This window comes from Bombus vosnesenskii, unplaced genomic scaffold (genome assembly GCF_011952255.1).
Source record: "Bombus vosnesenskii isolate JDL3184/JDL3185 unplaced genomic scaffold, Bvos_JDL3184-5_v1.1 scf7180000013430, whole genome shotgun sequence".
NCBI classification, from domain to species: Eukaryota; Metazoa; Arthropoda; class Insecta; order Hymenoptera; family Apidae; genus Bombus; species Bombus vosnesenskii.
In genome coordinates this window covers 96,326-112,617 of record NW_022883045.1, presented here as the reverse complement: position 1 = coordinate 112,617, position 16,292 = coordinate 96,326, and the positions used below count along the sequence as shown (strand labels likewise).

The 16,292-nt window shown below is 37.3% G+C and overlaps 1 protein-coding gene across 5 annotated transcripts in view; it reads right to left on the bottom strand.

The window, feature by feature from the left end:
• Positions 1-16,292, bottom strand: part of LOC117238002 (tyrosine-protein kinase Btk29A-like) — a 220,140-nt gene that overhangs the window by 176,191 nt on the left and 27,657 nt on the right. For all 5 annotated transcript variants that reach the window (XM_033502499.1, XM_033502498.1, XM_033502501.1 and 2 more), the window contains one exon: positions 12,437-12,698. In XM_033502499.1, coding sequence (XP_033358390.1) covers positions 12,437-12,698 — 262 coding nt within the window. The remainder of the gene's footprint in view (positions 1-12,436; positions 12,699-16,292) is intronic.

The window sequence follows — 16,292 nt, the reverse complement described above, 5'->3', positions numbered from 1 at the left end:
CAAATCTTTACTTCACTTTTATTATTTTTACTAATACGTCCGATTTCTACGCTTTACGAAACACACGATGCAGAAAATAGGAAACGAGGAAAGTTGTGGATGGTCAAACGAAGTAACAAATTAAACACTACCGTGATCAACGAAAAACTTGCACGTTGAGAAGATTCCCAGATTTTCTAACCTCCAAAAAATGACCGATCAATGGTAAAAGCAAAAACGACACAAGATAGGAATATTCCTGTTGAGGTTAAGGTTGACTGATTGAAGAACGAGTGGATAAATTTGTAATAGAAAAGTACATTGGAATAATTAAAGGCATAAGTATAAGCATAAGTTTATGCTGATTCAGATCCTTACTCTCTTAGTGTTACTAGACAATGGAATGATGTGGAGCACGTTCATATATGTAATATCGTGATGGAATATATTTACAATGAATGGATGATACAGGTGTTAATTAGACAGAAAAACGACAGTTGTTCAACATGAACTAATCGCAGCAAACGTTTAATAAACAGCACAACTAAATAATTAATCGACTCGACTTTCATAAACGCAATCAACACTCTCTCGGCAACGCAACTCGCAATCACTGTTGATTCGTCTCTCGTTCCTTAGCAACCACTCGTGGCCAAGATCACGTAGGCCTCCTCTTTCTAAAACTACGCGATCGAAACGAACGCCTCGGCTCTCGCGACATTTCACGCGGTTCACCCGCCAACTCCCGGGCCCCTCGCTCGCGATACTATTTATTTTGAAGAAAACTTCGATAGTTATGATATGAAATTATACATCTTAAATTACATGTATTTCTTAATAAAATTTTCATTAATATTTTCATTATTATTGTACATTACTTTATCTTATATATTCTTTTTTATTTCTTTATTGTACTATAGTTTATTCTATTTTGTATTTATTTCATCCATTTTACTTATTATATACGTTACTGTTACTTTCTTCGTTCGCACTTCAATTTAGGAAACGGCTTCCTCGAAAATATTCGGTTGGCAACTAAGTGATTGCGGATTATGTCATTACCACCTAATGACAAAATCCGCAATCACTTAGTTGCCCAATGTTGAGGTTGAGGTTAACTGATTGAAGAACGCGTGGATGAATTTGTAATGGAAAAGTATACTGAAATAATTAAAGGTATAAGTACAAGTATAATTTATAAGTATAAGTTTATGCTGATTGACATCCTTACTCTCTTAGTGTTACTAGACAATGGAATAATAGGGAGCACGTTTGTATATTTATAGGAAAAGGATATTACCAAGAAAGTTAACCTTATAGCCTTGGCTAGAGACTACAGAGAACATAACTAGAAACCTGTTTATTAATTCCTTTGTTCCTAGACCTTGCAACCCAAAATATAATGCATACTCAAGGGTACAATAATATGCACCGCTCCTTATTTAGAATATTTCTGCGTAATAGCAGTCCTCAGGTCACGAATATACATAAATAAAAATGTAGAGTTTTTCTTGAAGTAGTTACTTCAACAATTCCTATATATGATATTGACGTGAACGTTATGTAAAAAGTTAGGGAAGATTATTCTTTGCCGAGATATAGAAATAAGCAATTCTTTAAAAATTGATATCACGACAGGAACGTTTTTGAGGCAAACATACAGGGAGCATACATACTTTATATTGAAGACGAAAAACAGATTCGCGAAAATCTACTCGAATATGAAAAGAAGAGCAGAAAGGAAGAGAAAAACGCAAAGGTAGGAATTTCTGTTTCCCGCAGTCGGATGAGAAGAGTCACTGTCAGAAATTTCATACAGCAAAGCGAATTTTAATGGCGAAATATCCGCATAAAACGAAAATTTGCAGTGGCCAAGCCCTCGAAGTTGATGCATCACTGCGAAAGACGAAATAAGTTTCACGAATATGGAAAAAAATGCCGGAGTCGATTTCCCGTCGCGTCCTCGTGAATAATAACGAGCTCTCCGTGCGACGAGATTCTTCGAAAACTCGTTAAAAGTTCGGCCATCCTGGTGACAAATCAATCAACTCGGGAATCCAGATACGCTGCCGATATCCTGCATCGATTCTTATGATTTCTGGCCCGATTTTCGCCTATGAATCACTTTCCATCGACGAAAAACCGATACCTGGCTAAGTTTCTCGTTGGGTTTCGCGTCGATGGTCATATTTTCGCCGGGGAAATTGCACGAAATCGACGGGGCGAAGCTTGCGCAGCGAAGTTTCAAGCTAAATCAAAGATGAACGAGGGAGTAAGAGACGCTTTGATGCGAATCCAAACGATATTTGATGTAAATTGGTGTAAACTGCGCGAGAGAGATTCTTTGATCTTCGCAATTGCGAAACAATTAAGAGCTAGCATGCCGCGAGCAATTCGAGTAGTTTCTTGCGAGCCTCTGATGCAAAGTGAACCAGGCTTTTCTTTGCTATTAGATTTAAGCCACATTTAACCGACGTTTCAGTTCGAAATCACATTCTCACACAAGAATATTATTAACCACATGTATTATATCTACGAATTATATTATACAAATGAGGTAACATTGGGTGTAGCGCGTTAAATAATCACTCGGTGTTTAGGTCAAAAATATGTTTATTAACAAGCGTCTTCTTTTGATCGCGTCGCGTATCGCTCTCGGTTTCGCTAGTCAATCTCACTGCCCGGTTACGACTCGACCTTATCGCTTCCTAGTTCGAGCCTAACTGTCGATCGGAATCGATTCTTTTCTTTTCGTCGCCCCTCAATATCCCCACTATCCACCCGTTTGTTTGGCGTCCGCGAACGTTGCCACGCACGACTTTTTTCTCGAACGGAAGGACCGTTGGGATATTGATGGCTCATTAGGCACTTCGCTTCGGCGGTATACATCGTTGCCGAGTGCCGCTACACAAATATTGCCTATTTATATCTGTGTTTATATATCTGTATTATGCAAAGATTGGAAATTTCCTGGTAATTTCAACGAGCCGCGAAATTTTCTACAGATATTAACGTGCATTAAACATAGAAAATTTCGTTTAAATGAACGTAACTATTAGGTTAGCAACTAAGTGATTGCGGATTTTGTCAGTAGGTGGCCTTAGCACATTCTTTTGTTATGTTAACGTGTTCAAAGCACCTAACCCATATTGTTTTCTTGTTGCTTGGACTTCCACCTTTAATTTAGTAAAACAATTGTATCGATTAGTTATTTAGCTGATTTTTATTCCAATTTAAAAATGGAAGAACAACACGCACATTTCAGACATATTTTATTGTATTATTTCCGAGAAGGCAAGAACGCATCGCAAGCACACAGGTTATGTGCAGTATATGGGAATGAAGCCTTGAAAGAGAGGCAGTGTGAAAATTGGTTGGCAAATTTCATTCTGCTGATTTTTCACTGAAAAATGCTCAACGATCTGGCTGTCCAGTTGAAGTTGACGAGACTCATACCAAGGCCATTATCGATTCAGATCGTCATAGCACAACGAGTGAGATTGCAGAGAAGCTCAATGTATCGCGTACATGCATTAAAAAAAAATTAAAACAGCTTGACTTTGTCAAGAAACTCGATTTATGTCCCCCTCATCAGCTTAAGGAAATTCATTGGACGCAACGCATTAGCATCTGCGATTCGCTTCTGAAACGCAACGAAATTGATCCATTTCTGAAACGACTGATTACCGGCCACCAAAAGTGGATAGTTTATAACAACGTTAATCGGAAAAGATCGTGGGTGATGCAAGATGAACCAGCCCAGACGACATCAAAATCTGAGATTCGCCAAAAAAGGATTATGCTGTCAGTTTGGTGGGATTATAAAGGAATTCTGTACTTTGAACTTTTACCAAGAAACCAAACGATTAATTCAAACGTGTACGTTCAACGATTCGTCAAACTGAGCGATGCAGTTCAAGAAAAGCGGCCAGAATTGGCAAAACGTAAGAGTGTTGTTTTCCAGCATGATAATGCAAAGCCCCACACATCTTTGTTCACTCGCCAAAAATTATTGGAACTAGGTTAGGATGTGTTGTCACATCCGCCATATAGCCCTGACCTTGTGCCTTCAGATCAACATTTATTTCGTTCTATGCAGAATTCCTTAAATGGTAAAATTTTTAATGACGCTGATGATGTAAAGTCACATTTAATTCAGTTTTTTGCTGGCAAAAATCAGAAATTTTATGAACATGGAATTGTGACACTGCCTGAAAGATGGCAAAAAGTGATCGACAAAAACGGACAATATCTAATTGTATAAAGTTATATTTCTAAGCAAAAATTTTGAATTTTTCTTTTTATTTAAAATACACAATCACTTTCCACGAACAAAAAGGCTTTTGTTTTGGTATTAGATTTACAAGATTCTCGGCCATACACAGATACTATTACAGGTATCTTTCCATTAATGTATATGAAATCTTCTTGCTGAAATGAACGCTTTAAATTTTAGATAAAAGTTTTAAACGAAGAATGAACACTAAAAGTTCTTACTGACAATTTACTGATCGTTAAAGAAAATGAAGCTTTAATTCCTTAAAGAATATAAATATAAAAGATTCCAGTCATTTTCGATCGCAACTTTTCTATCGTTAAAAGACTCCTCGAGTTCGGGCAAGATATAAAAGAATCGTTAACGACACGCTTCATTTCCCATTTCAATATTATACTAAAAATTTGAGAACTATTATAACTCCTGTTTGTTGAAACGCGAACGAAATTGAGATATGAAAATTTGAGAAACGCAGCATGGTTAACCAGAGACAATTCAAACAAAGAATAATCATTAACTTTAGAATAGCTTCATCGGTTCTACATCTTCTTATCTCAGCTGAACTAAGGAAAGTCACTTCTATGTACATTCCACAAAGAGAGAGTATCTTATTCTCAAGATTTGATTTCCTTGGGGATGTTACGTTAAGCAGACAGTTTTCAGTCGTTCCAACGAATATTACACAAAGATACCGTTTCCATTTTCGTTAAGGGAATCATTTATTGGCTTAAAGAATAGCTGAATTCCGAGCTGAAGATAGTTAAATCGCAAACCGAATACGTCTTCGAAGCTGATGAATGTGTGGCGGCATCCGACGGCTTCGCGACACAAAGCGCTATGCCCAATGTACCATAGATATCTCTACGGTTCTTTCGCCGAATATTCGGAAGAATGCATACGCGGCAATCGTCGTGGACATCTAACAAACGCGTGCGTATTGGGATATCGAGGGGCAACAAAGAGAAGAATCCGTTTGGTTTGGAACAAAAGATTCATTCCGTTCCAAATAGCGAAATGAGAAGGGTCTAGCGTAACGGCGAAGTGCGAAGGGTCTAGCGTAACGGCGAAGTGCGAAGGGTCTAGCGTAACGGCGAAGTGCGAAGGGTCTAGCGTAACGGCGAAGTGCGAAGGGTCTAGCGTAACGGCAAAGTGCGAAGGGTCTAGCGTAACAGCAAAGCAAACACATTCGGGAAGCTTGATTGTTGATCGTTGATTGTTGACTGTTAATTGTTAAATAAACTTTTTGTTGAATACCGAGAGTACTTCTTGGGCACTTACAACCAACACCACCTCAAATGGAGCATCGAGTGTCATGTATCATGAACACATGCTGAGAACTTATCGTGCTTTGTATTATTTGTGCTTTGTAGCGTAATTTTGGCGGAAACTTTAAACGAAATCATCTTTACAGGGGATAAAATGTATCATATTTTATATAAACCTTTTTTGTTCAAACGAATACTACAAAATGATTTGAAGAATTAGAAGAGAATTGGCTTTATTTGGATTGTTTGCTAAAAATTAAAAAGAGATAAATTGGGTTGATTAATTGATATTCACATTAACAAATTATTAAATGACAAACGAATTGTCAGGCGATCAATTTTCTGAGCCACTGTAAGTCTTCTGAAAAGCATGTGATGGGTCGAGTCAGGTAATATTCAATTTAATTAATTAGCCTGCCTAACTGACGTTATTAATATTTTTCTATATGCAAGATTGCAAAAGGGCCAAAATAGTTTTCACGTGGGACTAATTAATGACATTATTGAACTTTAAAATTACTTTTTTTATGAAAGATAGGAAACGCTATTCATATATCATACACAATTTATTTCAAAAAATTAGTATGTATCGAATATTCTGCTAAACATTACTTTGCGTATATACTCTGGAAGAAAAATATAATGATCGTATTTGCTACAAGCCCTGCAATTTTCTCTCATCTATGGAAGAGTTTATATACTGTACGTAACTCGATATTAAAGTAAAATAGGTTTCGTTGCGAGAATAAAAAATACGTGTCGCGTATTGGACACAGGTGTCATTATCATTGTTTTTTGTTATTTTTTCAGCAAGTTATACGGGACTTTGTAGATCACTGCGACCAACTCGTTTCAACGCTGGTGCGCGATGCTATGAAAAAATAGAGGAGCAAGAAACTACCTGAAGCCCCAGAGCTCACAAAGGGTACGTATGAAGTGGTATGCATCGATTTTGATGAAACTCCATAGGCTAGTGAAGAAGTGAGAAATATTTGCTCACGTGCAGTCGTCTCTGAAACTTCACCATTTATTTTATCCGGAATATTTTAAGCCGTGATATTCTACTATCAAAGTAACTTTTTTTTATCAGTCCTATCTTTCCAGAATCTTGTTATACTATACTGAGAAGTATGATGTAAGTCTGTCTACTGCTATTTCTTATAAAATAATCTTCTGTATATTTATTGCTATACAAATTTCATTAGATATATTTGTTTAGGTTGTGAAGACGTATCTGACAGAGAATAAAATTACAAATTTAATTAGATAATCAAAGAAAACGACAACCGTGGAAATTTCATTTTTTTTGTGAAGACATACCTGACAGAGAATAAAATTACAAATCTAATTAGATAATCAAAGAAAACGACAACCGTGATATTTTATTATAAAAGAAACATTTTTTTATCAGTCTTATCTTTCCAAAATCATGTTATACTATACTGAGAAGTATGATGTAAGTCTGTCTACTGCTGTTTCTTATAGAATAATGTTCTGTATATTTATTGCTATACAAATTTCATTAGATATATTTGTTTAGGTTGTGAAGACGTACCTGACAGAGAATAAAATTACAAATCTAATTAGATAATCAAAGAAAACGACAACCGTGATATTTTATTAGAAAAGAAATGTTTTTTTATCAGTCCTATCTTTCCAGAATCATGTTAAACTATATAGAGAAGTATGATGTAGATCTGTCTACTGCTGTTTCTTATAGAATAATCTTCTGTATATTTATTGCTATACAAATTTCATTAGATATATTTGTTTAGGTTGTGAAGACGTATCTGACAGAGAATAAAATTACAAATTTAATTAGATAATCAAAGAAAACGACAACCGTGATATTTTATTATAAAAGAAACATTTTTTTATCAGTCTTATCTTTCCAAAATCATGTTATACTATACTGAGAAGTATGATGTAAGTCTGTCTACTGCTGTTTCTTATAGAATAATGTTCTGTATATTTATTGCTATACAAATTTCATTAGATATATTTGTTTAGGTTGTGAAGACGTACCTGACAGAGAATAAAATTACAAATCTAATTAGATAATCAAAGAAAACGACAACCGTGATATTTTATTATAAAAGAAACATTTTTTTATCAGTCCTATCTTTCCAGAATCATGTTAAACTATATAGAGAAGTATGATGTAGATCTGTCTACTGCTGTTTCTTATAGAATAATCTTCTGTATATTTATTGCTATACAAATTTCATTAGATATATTTGTTTAGGTTATGAAGACGTACTTGACAGAGAATAAAATTACAAATCTAATTAGATAATTGAAGAATATGACAACTTTCTTGTTTAGGTATCTCATAAAATATTGGGTAGCAACTAAATGATTGTGGATTTTGTCAATACCACCCAATGAATATCAAACAAAATTTTGACATTAGGTGGTATTGACAAAATCTGCAATCACGTAGTTTCCAACCCAATACAATGATGTTGTGCTTCCTAAAAACTTTTTACGTTATACTTGCAAGATCATATCAGCATTGCGATGGCTGCAACACGATAAATTGTAACGATAGCTCGTCGCTGCAATTGCAGATTATTCCACTTAGAAGTGACGCAATTTAGAAATTCTACTAAAGTACTTTGGAATCAATTTCGTCCAAGTCATCGCTTCTCCTCCTACGGATACCAATTTCTGTCTGAGTTGTACGGTAGAACTTGTGGCCACACAATGAAAATCTGTTGCAAACTATTATACGAACAACTGTGCTGGACACTCAGAGTCACATGCAAGATCATCTGATATTATCTCGATGGAACTTAGGTAGATCTTATTGCTAGTGGTTGCACATCTTCGTGGGTATAATGGAGAATTCAATCCATCACTGTCATACCGCTACCCTGAGAAATTACCCCACAGATATAACCAAGCCTTTCTCTACTCTGAGATACTGTGATTTATTTAAAAAGAAATTCCATTAAATCACAAAAAATGCACGAGAATTAAAAGTTGATGTTTCTATCAAGCTCTATCAAGTTTGTTGGAAATATTGGAAATTAAAATTAATCGTAAAATCGTAGAAAAATTAATCTTTCGTGAGAATGAAAATAGCTTAATGAAAATTGACTCTTCCTCATCTCTCGATATTCTGTTCAGACAAAACATAAATTTATTCGCTTAGAGAAGACATTTTTCTTCTACGGTAATCCGAAGATGTCTATTATCTCTACTTGAAAGAGTTGCAAAAACTTGTCGAAACATATAGAAATTAGACGATGTTCTAATTTTTCCTTTGAACGTGATTTTTACTATTATGTGAAATTCGAAAATGATAAAACAGCTTTTAAGGATAATTAAATTCATTATTTCAGTGAGATAATAAATTATTTCTCTACGAATGTTATTTAATTATTGAAGCGTTTCTGTGAATTTTCCATTAGAGGAGAGCATGTCAAAATAACATGAAAAAATTAACGCTCTGCAAACATCGTTCGTATGTCCCTCGTCTGCATTATTTACTACCAACCACTTGACCGACATATCACTGCTAATTTTTCCCAGCTATGGTACGCCAAGTGACTAATTGGGACGTTTATTATTTTTTTTTTTTTTTATTTTATTTTATCGTCAGTTAACTGTTACCGACCGCATTGTACTGATCCGCAAAAACTTTATTCCGTACTGCTTCTACACACGCGAAACGGCCAATTTTCACATACAATTTTCATAGTACCGATGATGCTTGCCAAAGACGTGCACGAAATATAGGGGAAATATGGGGTATTGGCAACTAAGTGATTGCTGATTTTGTCACTAGGTGGCAATGACAATCCAATATTAAACGTTCGTCGAGATGTCACGTAAAATAAAAAAAAGGAAATCTCAGATGAAAAGAAAAATAAAATATAAAAAAGTAAAGAGAGAATTTATTTTTGAACACTTGGTTTACACTAATTACGATTTGGTTCTGAACTCCAGCCGTGACTTTCCAAGACTGAAGCTCTTACAATTTGACTTTCGATTGGGCTTCAACTAAATTAAACGAAACGAATACGATTTTCCTTATCATTAAAGTTGACTTCTATTACCATCCTCTACATATGTAAATTAATTCGATGAGAGCCACGTTAATGATTGCATCGCTGTTACAAAATGATCCATAATCAATGCGTAAATGGAGAAGCAGCGATCGTAGCCGCATTTATTGTACTTCACCGAAACAAGCCGGACGTCGAGTTATCGACAGTATCTCGATATAGTACAAATGCACGTTAAATCTGTGTGAAGAGGTCCGATAATGATGTCATTTATACAAAACTTATCGACGTATCCGCTACTGCAATTGATGATTCTAAAATTACGTTTTATACCGTACACAGTCGCATCCGGTTACGAAATACAACTGAAATATTACGAAGCATTGATTATGAATTTATTGCAATATTTCTGCAACTTCAAACAACATTATCATTTGTAACAAATCGGACGCACAAAACACTCTGCGCGCAGACACGTTCTCCAACAGATGCCTAATCGTTTCTACGAGTTAAAAAACCGAAAGGACCAATTTAATGCAAACAAAACGGCACATACTACCGAACTAATTTGATCATGCGAAAAACGATTAACACTTTGACTGCCACGCCGAAATCACATGTTTCGTTCAAAACGCCACGAGAGTATTTTTATCATCCAAAGCATATAATGACAAAATAATAATAAAGTGATGAACCTGTCGATGTATTCGGTTTGAATCCTCATATGATACTGACTGCCCTTCGATTGTTTCCTTTGTCTTCTCTTGGAGACGACCCCCACCACACGCGAGGCTCGCAACCGTTCGCGCCAATGATCACGTACGCCACTTTTTTGCGTAGGTAAAATAACGAACCGGAGACGAATAGATGTTTTTAAGAACTCGCTGCTTGACGACAACTATGCGATTATCGCTATATTGTGTATATCTCGCCGGTCATGTAAGACGATCTGTCTGCAACACTGTAGTACCAAGGGAGACGGTTAGAAACACGGCCTATAGTAAACCTCGGGGCGTAGCACAAATTATAGCATATTCTACATCACATAGAAGAACCCTCAAGTGATATATAAAATTAGCTTCAGAGTTACTGTTAAATATATCAATTTCAAACGCGATGACACTATAAACAAGCAAGAAGAACAAAAATCAAGGTATCAGATTTTAGAATGGCACTCGCGATGCACCTTACACAGTGCCATTCACCAGAGCCGTGAAATATACTTATTCGACAAAGATTGTGACGCGAAACGCAGAAGAAAGAAGGGCAAGCGTACCTGGCACGAAAATTTTGCAGAGAGTGGTATAAAAAAATGTTAAACAGTTAGGATCAAAAATTGCTAAGAATCGGACCAAAAAGGTGACCACCTATCGTCCAGATTGTATCGATGAGCCACATTTAGGTTTAAAGTGTTTCAACACAGTGCACCGTTAGATGCAACATTTGTTTTCATTTTTTTTTTTTTTTGATGCTCTAATAAAAATGTTTAATTGTTCAATAGGGCACTTTTTATTTCAAAGTATCTTCTATTTATCGGTTATATTCAAAATGCCTTAACCCTCAATTTTCATTCAATTTTGGTCACCAATGACCAAAGTGTTAAACGTACAAAATGGCGTGGATGACTTTCACGACTATAGGCAATTTAAATCAAACCTTATCTGCTAAAGAATGAAATTGAAACGATAATTACCAGGTTATCGCGATGAAGTATACAGGTGTCAACAGTTGGGAGCGTAAAATCGAAAGGTGAAAAGAGGCACAGGCCAGAAAGAGAAGAAAATTTTTCCCTTGGTGATGTATCTATTTCACGAAGAAGAGCAGCGGCAGCAATTTAAAGGTGCCTTTAATGAACGCTCGCTTAAAGAACAGTGGCCTGGAGGAACGAGCGTAAGCCCCACTGAACGAAACTGCTTCAGATTTACGGCTGCAAATGAATTACAATGCTTAACGACGTCCCTCCGCAGGGCAGACCTATTAAGAAAAACCGAGCATCCTCAGAGTAGTATCTGGGACACGCGCTTATTATCGCCAGACAACAAGCGGTAAAGAAAACTCGCCGACTTACGACTTCAATTTCCAGTTTCCCTAAATATATTTTAAATGATGGCCCGTTATTGTATCCCGCGAATCGTGACTCGTATAGAAACACGATGCTCTAACGAGGTACGCGAAGCCAAAGCTAATTGCAGTAACCGGGGCCGATTAAAATATACTAACGACGATTGAAGTAGCCTGGTGAAAAACGTACGAGTTGTTATCGCGAGAATAAAGAACGGTATTGCGCGAGAAACGGACAAAGCATATGGAGGAGCGCGTGGGATTTCTACATTATCGAGGTGGCAGTAACGAGCTTCATAATTCACCAGCTGCAATGGTAAATGATGACAAACGAAAATATTTTTTTCATAGAGAAAAGCGTAACGTTAATTAATTTTACCACGTATTTATTACTGTATTTTTATCGTTTATTCTTAACATTCAATGGTTACCATTTTGATCAATATAAAAGCAAAAGAAATTATAAAATGCTAGAAGTTATTTGTGCAATTTGTAGGTTATATATTTTCTACGCTTTTATCGTGTGCCATTTTGCAATTCTACAATTGGTTAACTCTCACGGAGCTGACGAAGTAAAAACTTGCAATTTATTCGTCGCAACTTTAATTTCACCATCTATGACACAAACCAAAATCTTCGTGCAACTTACAACTATTGGATTGGCAACTAAGTGGTTGCGGATTTTGTCAATAGATGGTACTGACACCACAGAGAGCAACATCTTACGTGTTTGATCGCGTTTGAAAGATAGGAAGCAAAAAGAAATTTGAAAAAGACCGGGCAAGAAGGTAAGAAGTGATAAGAAGAGAAGATGCAAGGAGGAAAATAAAGAGCGAACTCACCAGCACGGATGGCACGGATCCACTCGGCGCGGTCCTGCTCGCGGGCTGCGAGAAGGTACAGCGTGTACTCTTGGCCGGCTTCCCGATAGCCCACCTGGAAGGGTAGCCCAGGTGGTATTCCACCCCCGCCGCCGCCTGTTCCTGCCTCGCTGCCTGCCACGTCGCTGCCGACACCGCCGACGCCGCCGGCGTTGCTCCCGAGGCTAGCCGTTTCAACCACGTGGACGCTCTCGACCGCGATTCTACCTCGCTCCTTGCGCCGCTACGGACAGAGAACAACTCTGTAGTTGTCTCGTTATCGTTTCGAGAAGGAAAAAAAGAAGAAAGATAGGAGAGACGTGGCCCACGGCAGGAAACACGCGAACAACCCTCTTCCTTTTCCTCTGCAAACGTTTACCTTTTCCTTTTTCTTTTTCACTCTGTCTATCTGCGCGGCACTTTGTCCCTAAGGAACTTTGCATTTTTGTATCACGTTCACGTTTATGTTCGGAGTTACGACGAGTAGTTGCGATAGACGTGTTTTACGGGGTTGGTGTTGTTACGCCCCGAGGTTTACTATAGGCCGTGTTCCTAACCGTCTCCCTTGGTACTACAGTGTCGCAGACAGATCGTCTTACATGACCGGCGAGATATACACAATATAGCGATAAGCGCTTAGTTGTCGTCAAGCAGCGAGTTCTAAAAAACATCGATTCGCCTTCGGTCTGTTATTTTACCTCCGCAAAAAAGGTGGCGTACGTGATCATAGGCGCGAACGGTTGCGAGACTCGAGCGTGGTGGGGGTCGTCTCCAAGAGGAGACGAAGGAAACAATCGAAGGGCAGTCAGTATTATACGAGAATTCAAACCGAATGCATCGAGAGGTCCAGAGAAATAAAATCAAAGTCGCTTAGTCAAACGAATGCGTGGAGAAATATTATAAAGTCGAATCGAATTATAATAATAAACTAGTTATATCATCGTTAAATCATTTGTAACGTGTTAGTTATCATTTTAAATATTGTTAAAAATAGAAGCTTATATTAACCCTGTTAATTCAGTGTTACGATCATTTGAACTACCTCTGTTATCCTAATCGAAACAGGGGAACTGGGGGACTGGTTCGCGACGTCGACCATCAGAATCGTAACGAGAATTTACGCCTCTCGCTGACGCGTCTCTTCGCGAACGGTCGTAACAGGTGTATTTTTTTTATTATTTTTATTCGAACAGGATTATAACTCGAGTGGCAGAGACCGTAACTTTTTTGAAGATTTTGAGATACTTGTTTCGCTGTACTCTCTTTTTTCTATGCGCCAGACTTTGTCTTGAACTTTTTATTTTTCTATCGTGTTCTGTTTCACGCTGAGATTTGAAGTTAAGGAGTTTAGTTAGAATGGACGTGTTTTATGGTGCTGCATTTTTTATTCGGACGTGGTTATAATGCGAGTGAAAGACTAACTTTCTGAGAATTTTTAGACACTTCTCTTTTTTTTCCTGTGCGCGCCACTTTCTTCTTAACTTTTGCTTTTTGTATCGCGTTTTATATAAAGTTGAAATTTCTCTTTGGAGTTGCGAGATATAGTTAAGACTATTTTTCCTTTTTTTTTTTTTCATTGTTTCTTATTTGAGTAGAATTATGACTAGAATGAAAGATTGTACCTATTTGAGGATTTTCAGAGAATTTATTTTACCGTAATCTCTTTAGTTTGTTCAATGGTTTCGGTTTAGAGAACGTTTCGATTACCAACTTGAAGTAGGCAACGTTCGGATTTGTAACTTGTCGCAGTTGTGGTTGCGATGTGACAGAAGAAGTCTCGCATGGATTAACTCCCTCTTTTACCCTCAAGTTCTAAGTAAATTACAATTGAGGTCGACTAGGTCCTATCGAATTCGACATCGATAGCCTGTTTTCCTCCAGTTTGTTCTACCAAATGAATTGACACACTAAATGAAAGATTATTATAATACGAACATTAATGAAGAAGATGGCTTTTAAAGATCGAAATCTCTGGTTCTAAGTATACGTATACTCGGATCAAGTTCTATGCACATATTTGTCAGACAGATATTAAAACTTCGATTTCCATTCTTTTTCTCTATTTTCTAACATTTTCCTTAGAGCTATATCAATTTTTCTTAAATCAGACACGATAAACAATGTTGAGGACCACTGCTATGTCGAATGTGACTCGACGTCAGTTTTTATCTCAGCAGCTCCTTCGTCGAGCCCCACCTTTTTTTGTGAAACGCGCGAAAGAAAAGCAGAAATGCATGCTGGAAATTGTTTCAAGATATGTCACACACTTAAAAATTCGAAAATACAACAATAGCGTGAATACCAGATATGTAAATATGAAACCGGAATTTTTAATAGAAAATACACGTTTATCGTATGAAAATGATTAAAAATATTTTATTCGAAGTATTGCCCATCGCTAGCTATACATTTTTTCCACCTGTCTGGCAATTGGTGGATGCCACGCCAAAAAAACTGTCGCTCTTTTGAGGCAAACCAGTCATCGAGCCATTTTGGTAAGAAGTGCTGGTCAGAAAGTGCGTGTCCCATCGATGCAAATAAATACTAATCGGACGGAGCCAAGTATAGTGAGTAAGCCGCGTGCGAAAGTATTTCCCAACTGAACGCTTCGATCGTTTTCCTTGACCGGTTTTGCTGTATGCCGATGGTGCATTGTCACGAAGCAAAATTACTTTGTGTTGCCTTTTTTGATATCCTGGTTGTTTTTCGCGCAAAGCTTGATTCAAATCGATCGTTTGTTGTCGGTAGCGCTCAGTATTAACGGTTTCGCCAGGTTTTAACAGCTCATAATAGATCACACACTTCTGATCCCACCAAACACCGAGCATCGTCTTCCGTCCATAGCGATTTGGTGTTGTAGTCGATGACGGTGGTTCGCCTGGAGCTACCCATGATCTTTTACGCTTAAATATATCCACTTTTCATCGCCAGTCACAATTCGGTGGAGAAACGACTTTCTTTTGTATCTGGCGAGCAGCATTTCGCAAGTGGTTTTTCGGTTTTCCTGCTGTCTTTCATTCGGTTCATGTGGAACCCATTTTCCCACCTTCTGGACCTTTCCCGTGGCTTTCAAACGTATGGAGGCGGCTTCTCGTGTCACGTTTAATCGACCAGCGAATTGTTGTTGCGTTTGAGCGTCATCCTCGTCCAACGATGCTTGCAATTCGCTGTCTCGAAACTTTTTCGGTGGTCTTCCACGTTCTTCGTTCCTCGCGTCAAAATTGCCACTTCTGAATTTTTTGAACCACTCAAAGCACTGTGATTTACCAAGAGCATGCTCGCCGTAAGCTTCGACAAGCATTCGATGCGATTCTGCAGCAGTTTTCCTCAAATGGTAACAGAAAATCAATGCTGTCGACAAATCGTGGTTTCCAGGCACAAAATTTGACATGTTCAACGCTATTACAAACTACGCTGTTGTATGAAAGTTGTATTGTTCCGAGTCGAAAATGTTTGTGAGACGTCAACAAGGACTTTTGGCATCAATGACGCAGTTTAGTGATAACTACATTATCAGCTAGGGCCATCTATAAGCAAATTCCGGTTTCATGCTTACATGCCTGATAAGTGAATTTCTTTCTTCCTTTATTTATTTCTTAATTGTCTTATTTTTTTAGTTAAAATAAATTTCAAATAAAACACTTAAAAGCGTTGGCAGCTGCTGCTAACGAAATTGAAATAAAATTCGCAGTGCAAAGGGTTGATATGGCAACTGACACTTTACAAAAATTTCTGTTTTCCATTTCCTTTTCCCTGATACGAAATTATTATGATTAGATTCTTGCAAAGAATCACATTGCAATTGATAAATTGATTAATAAATGTATCATTTACTAAA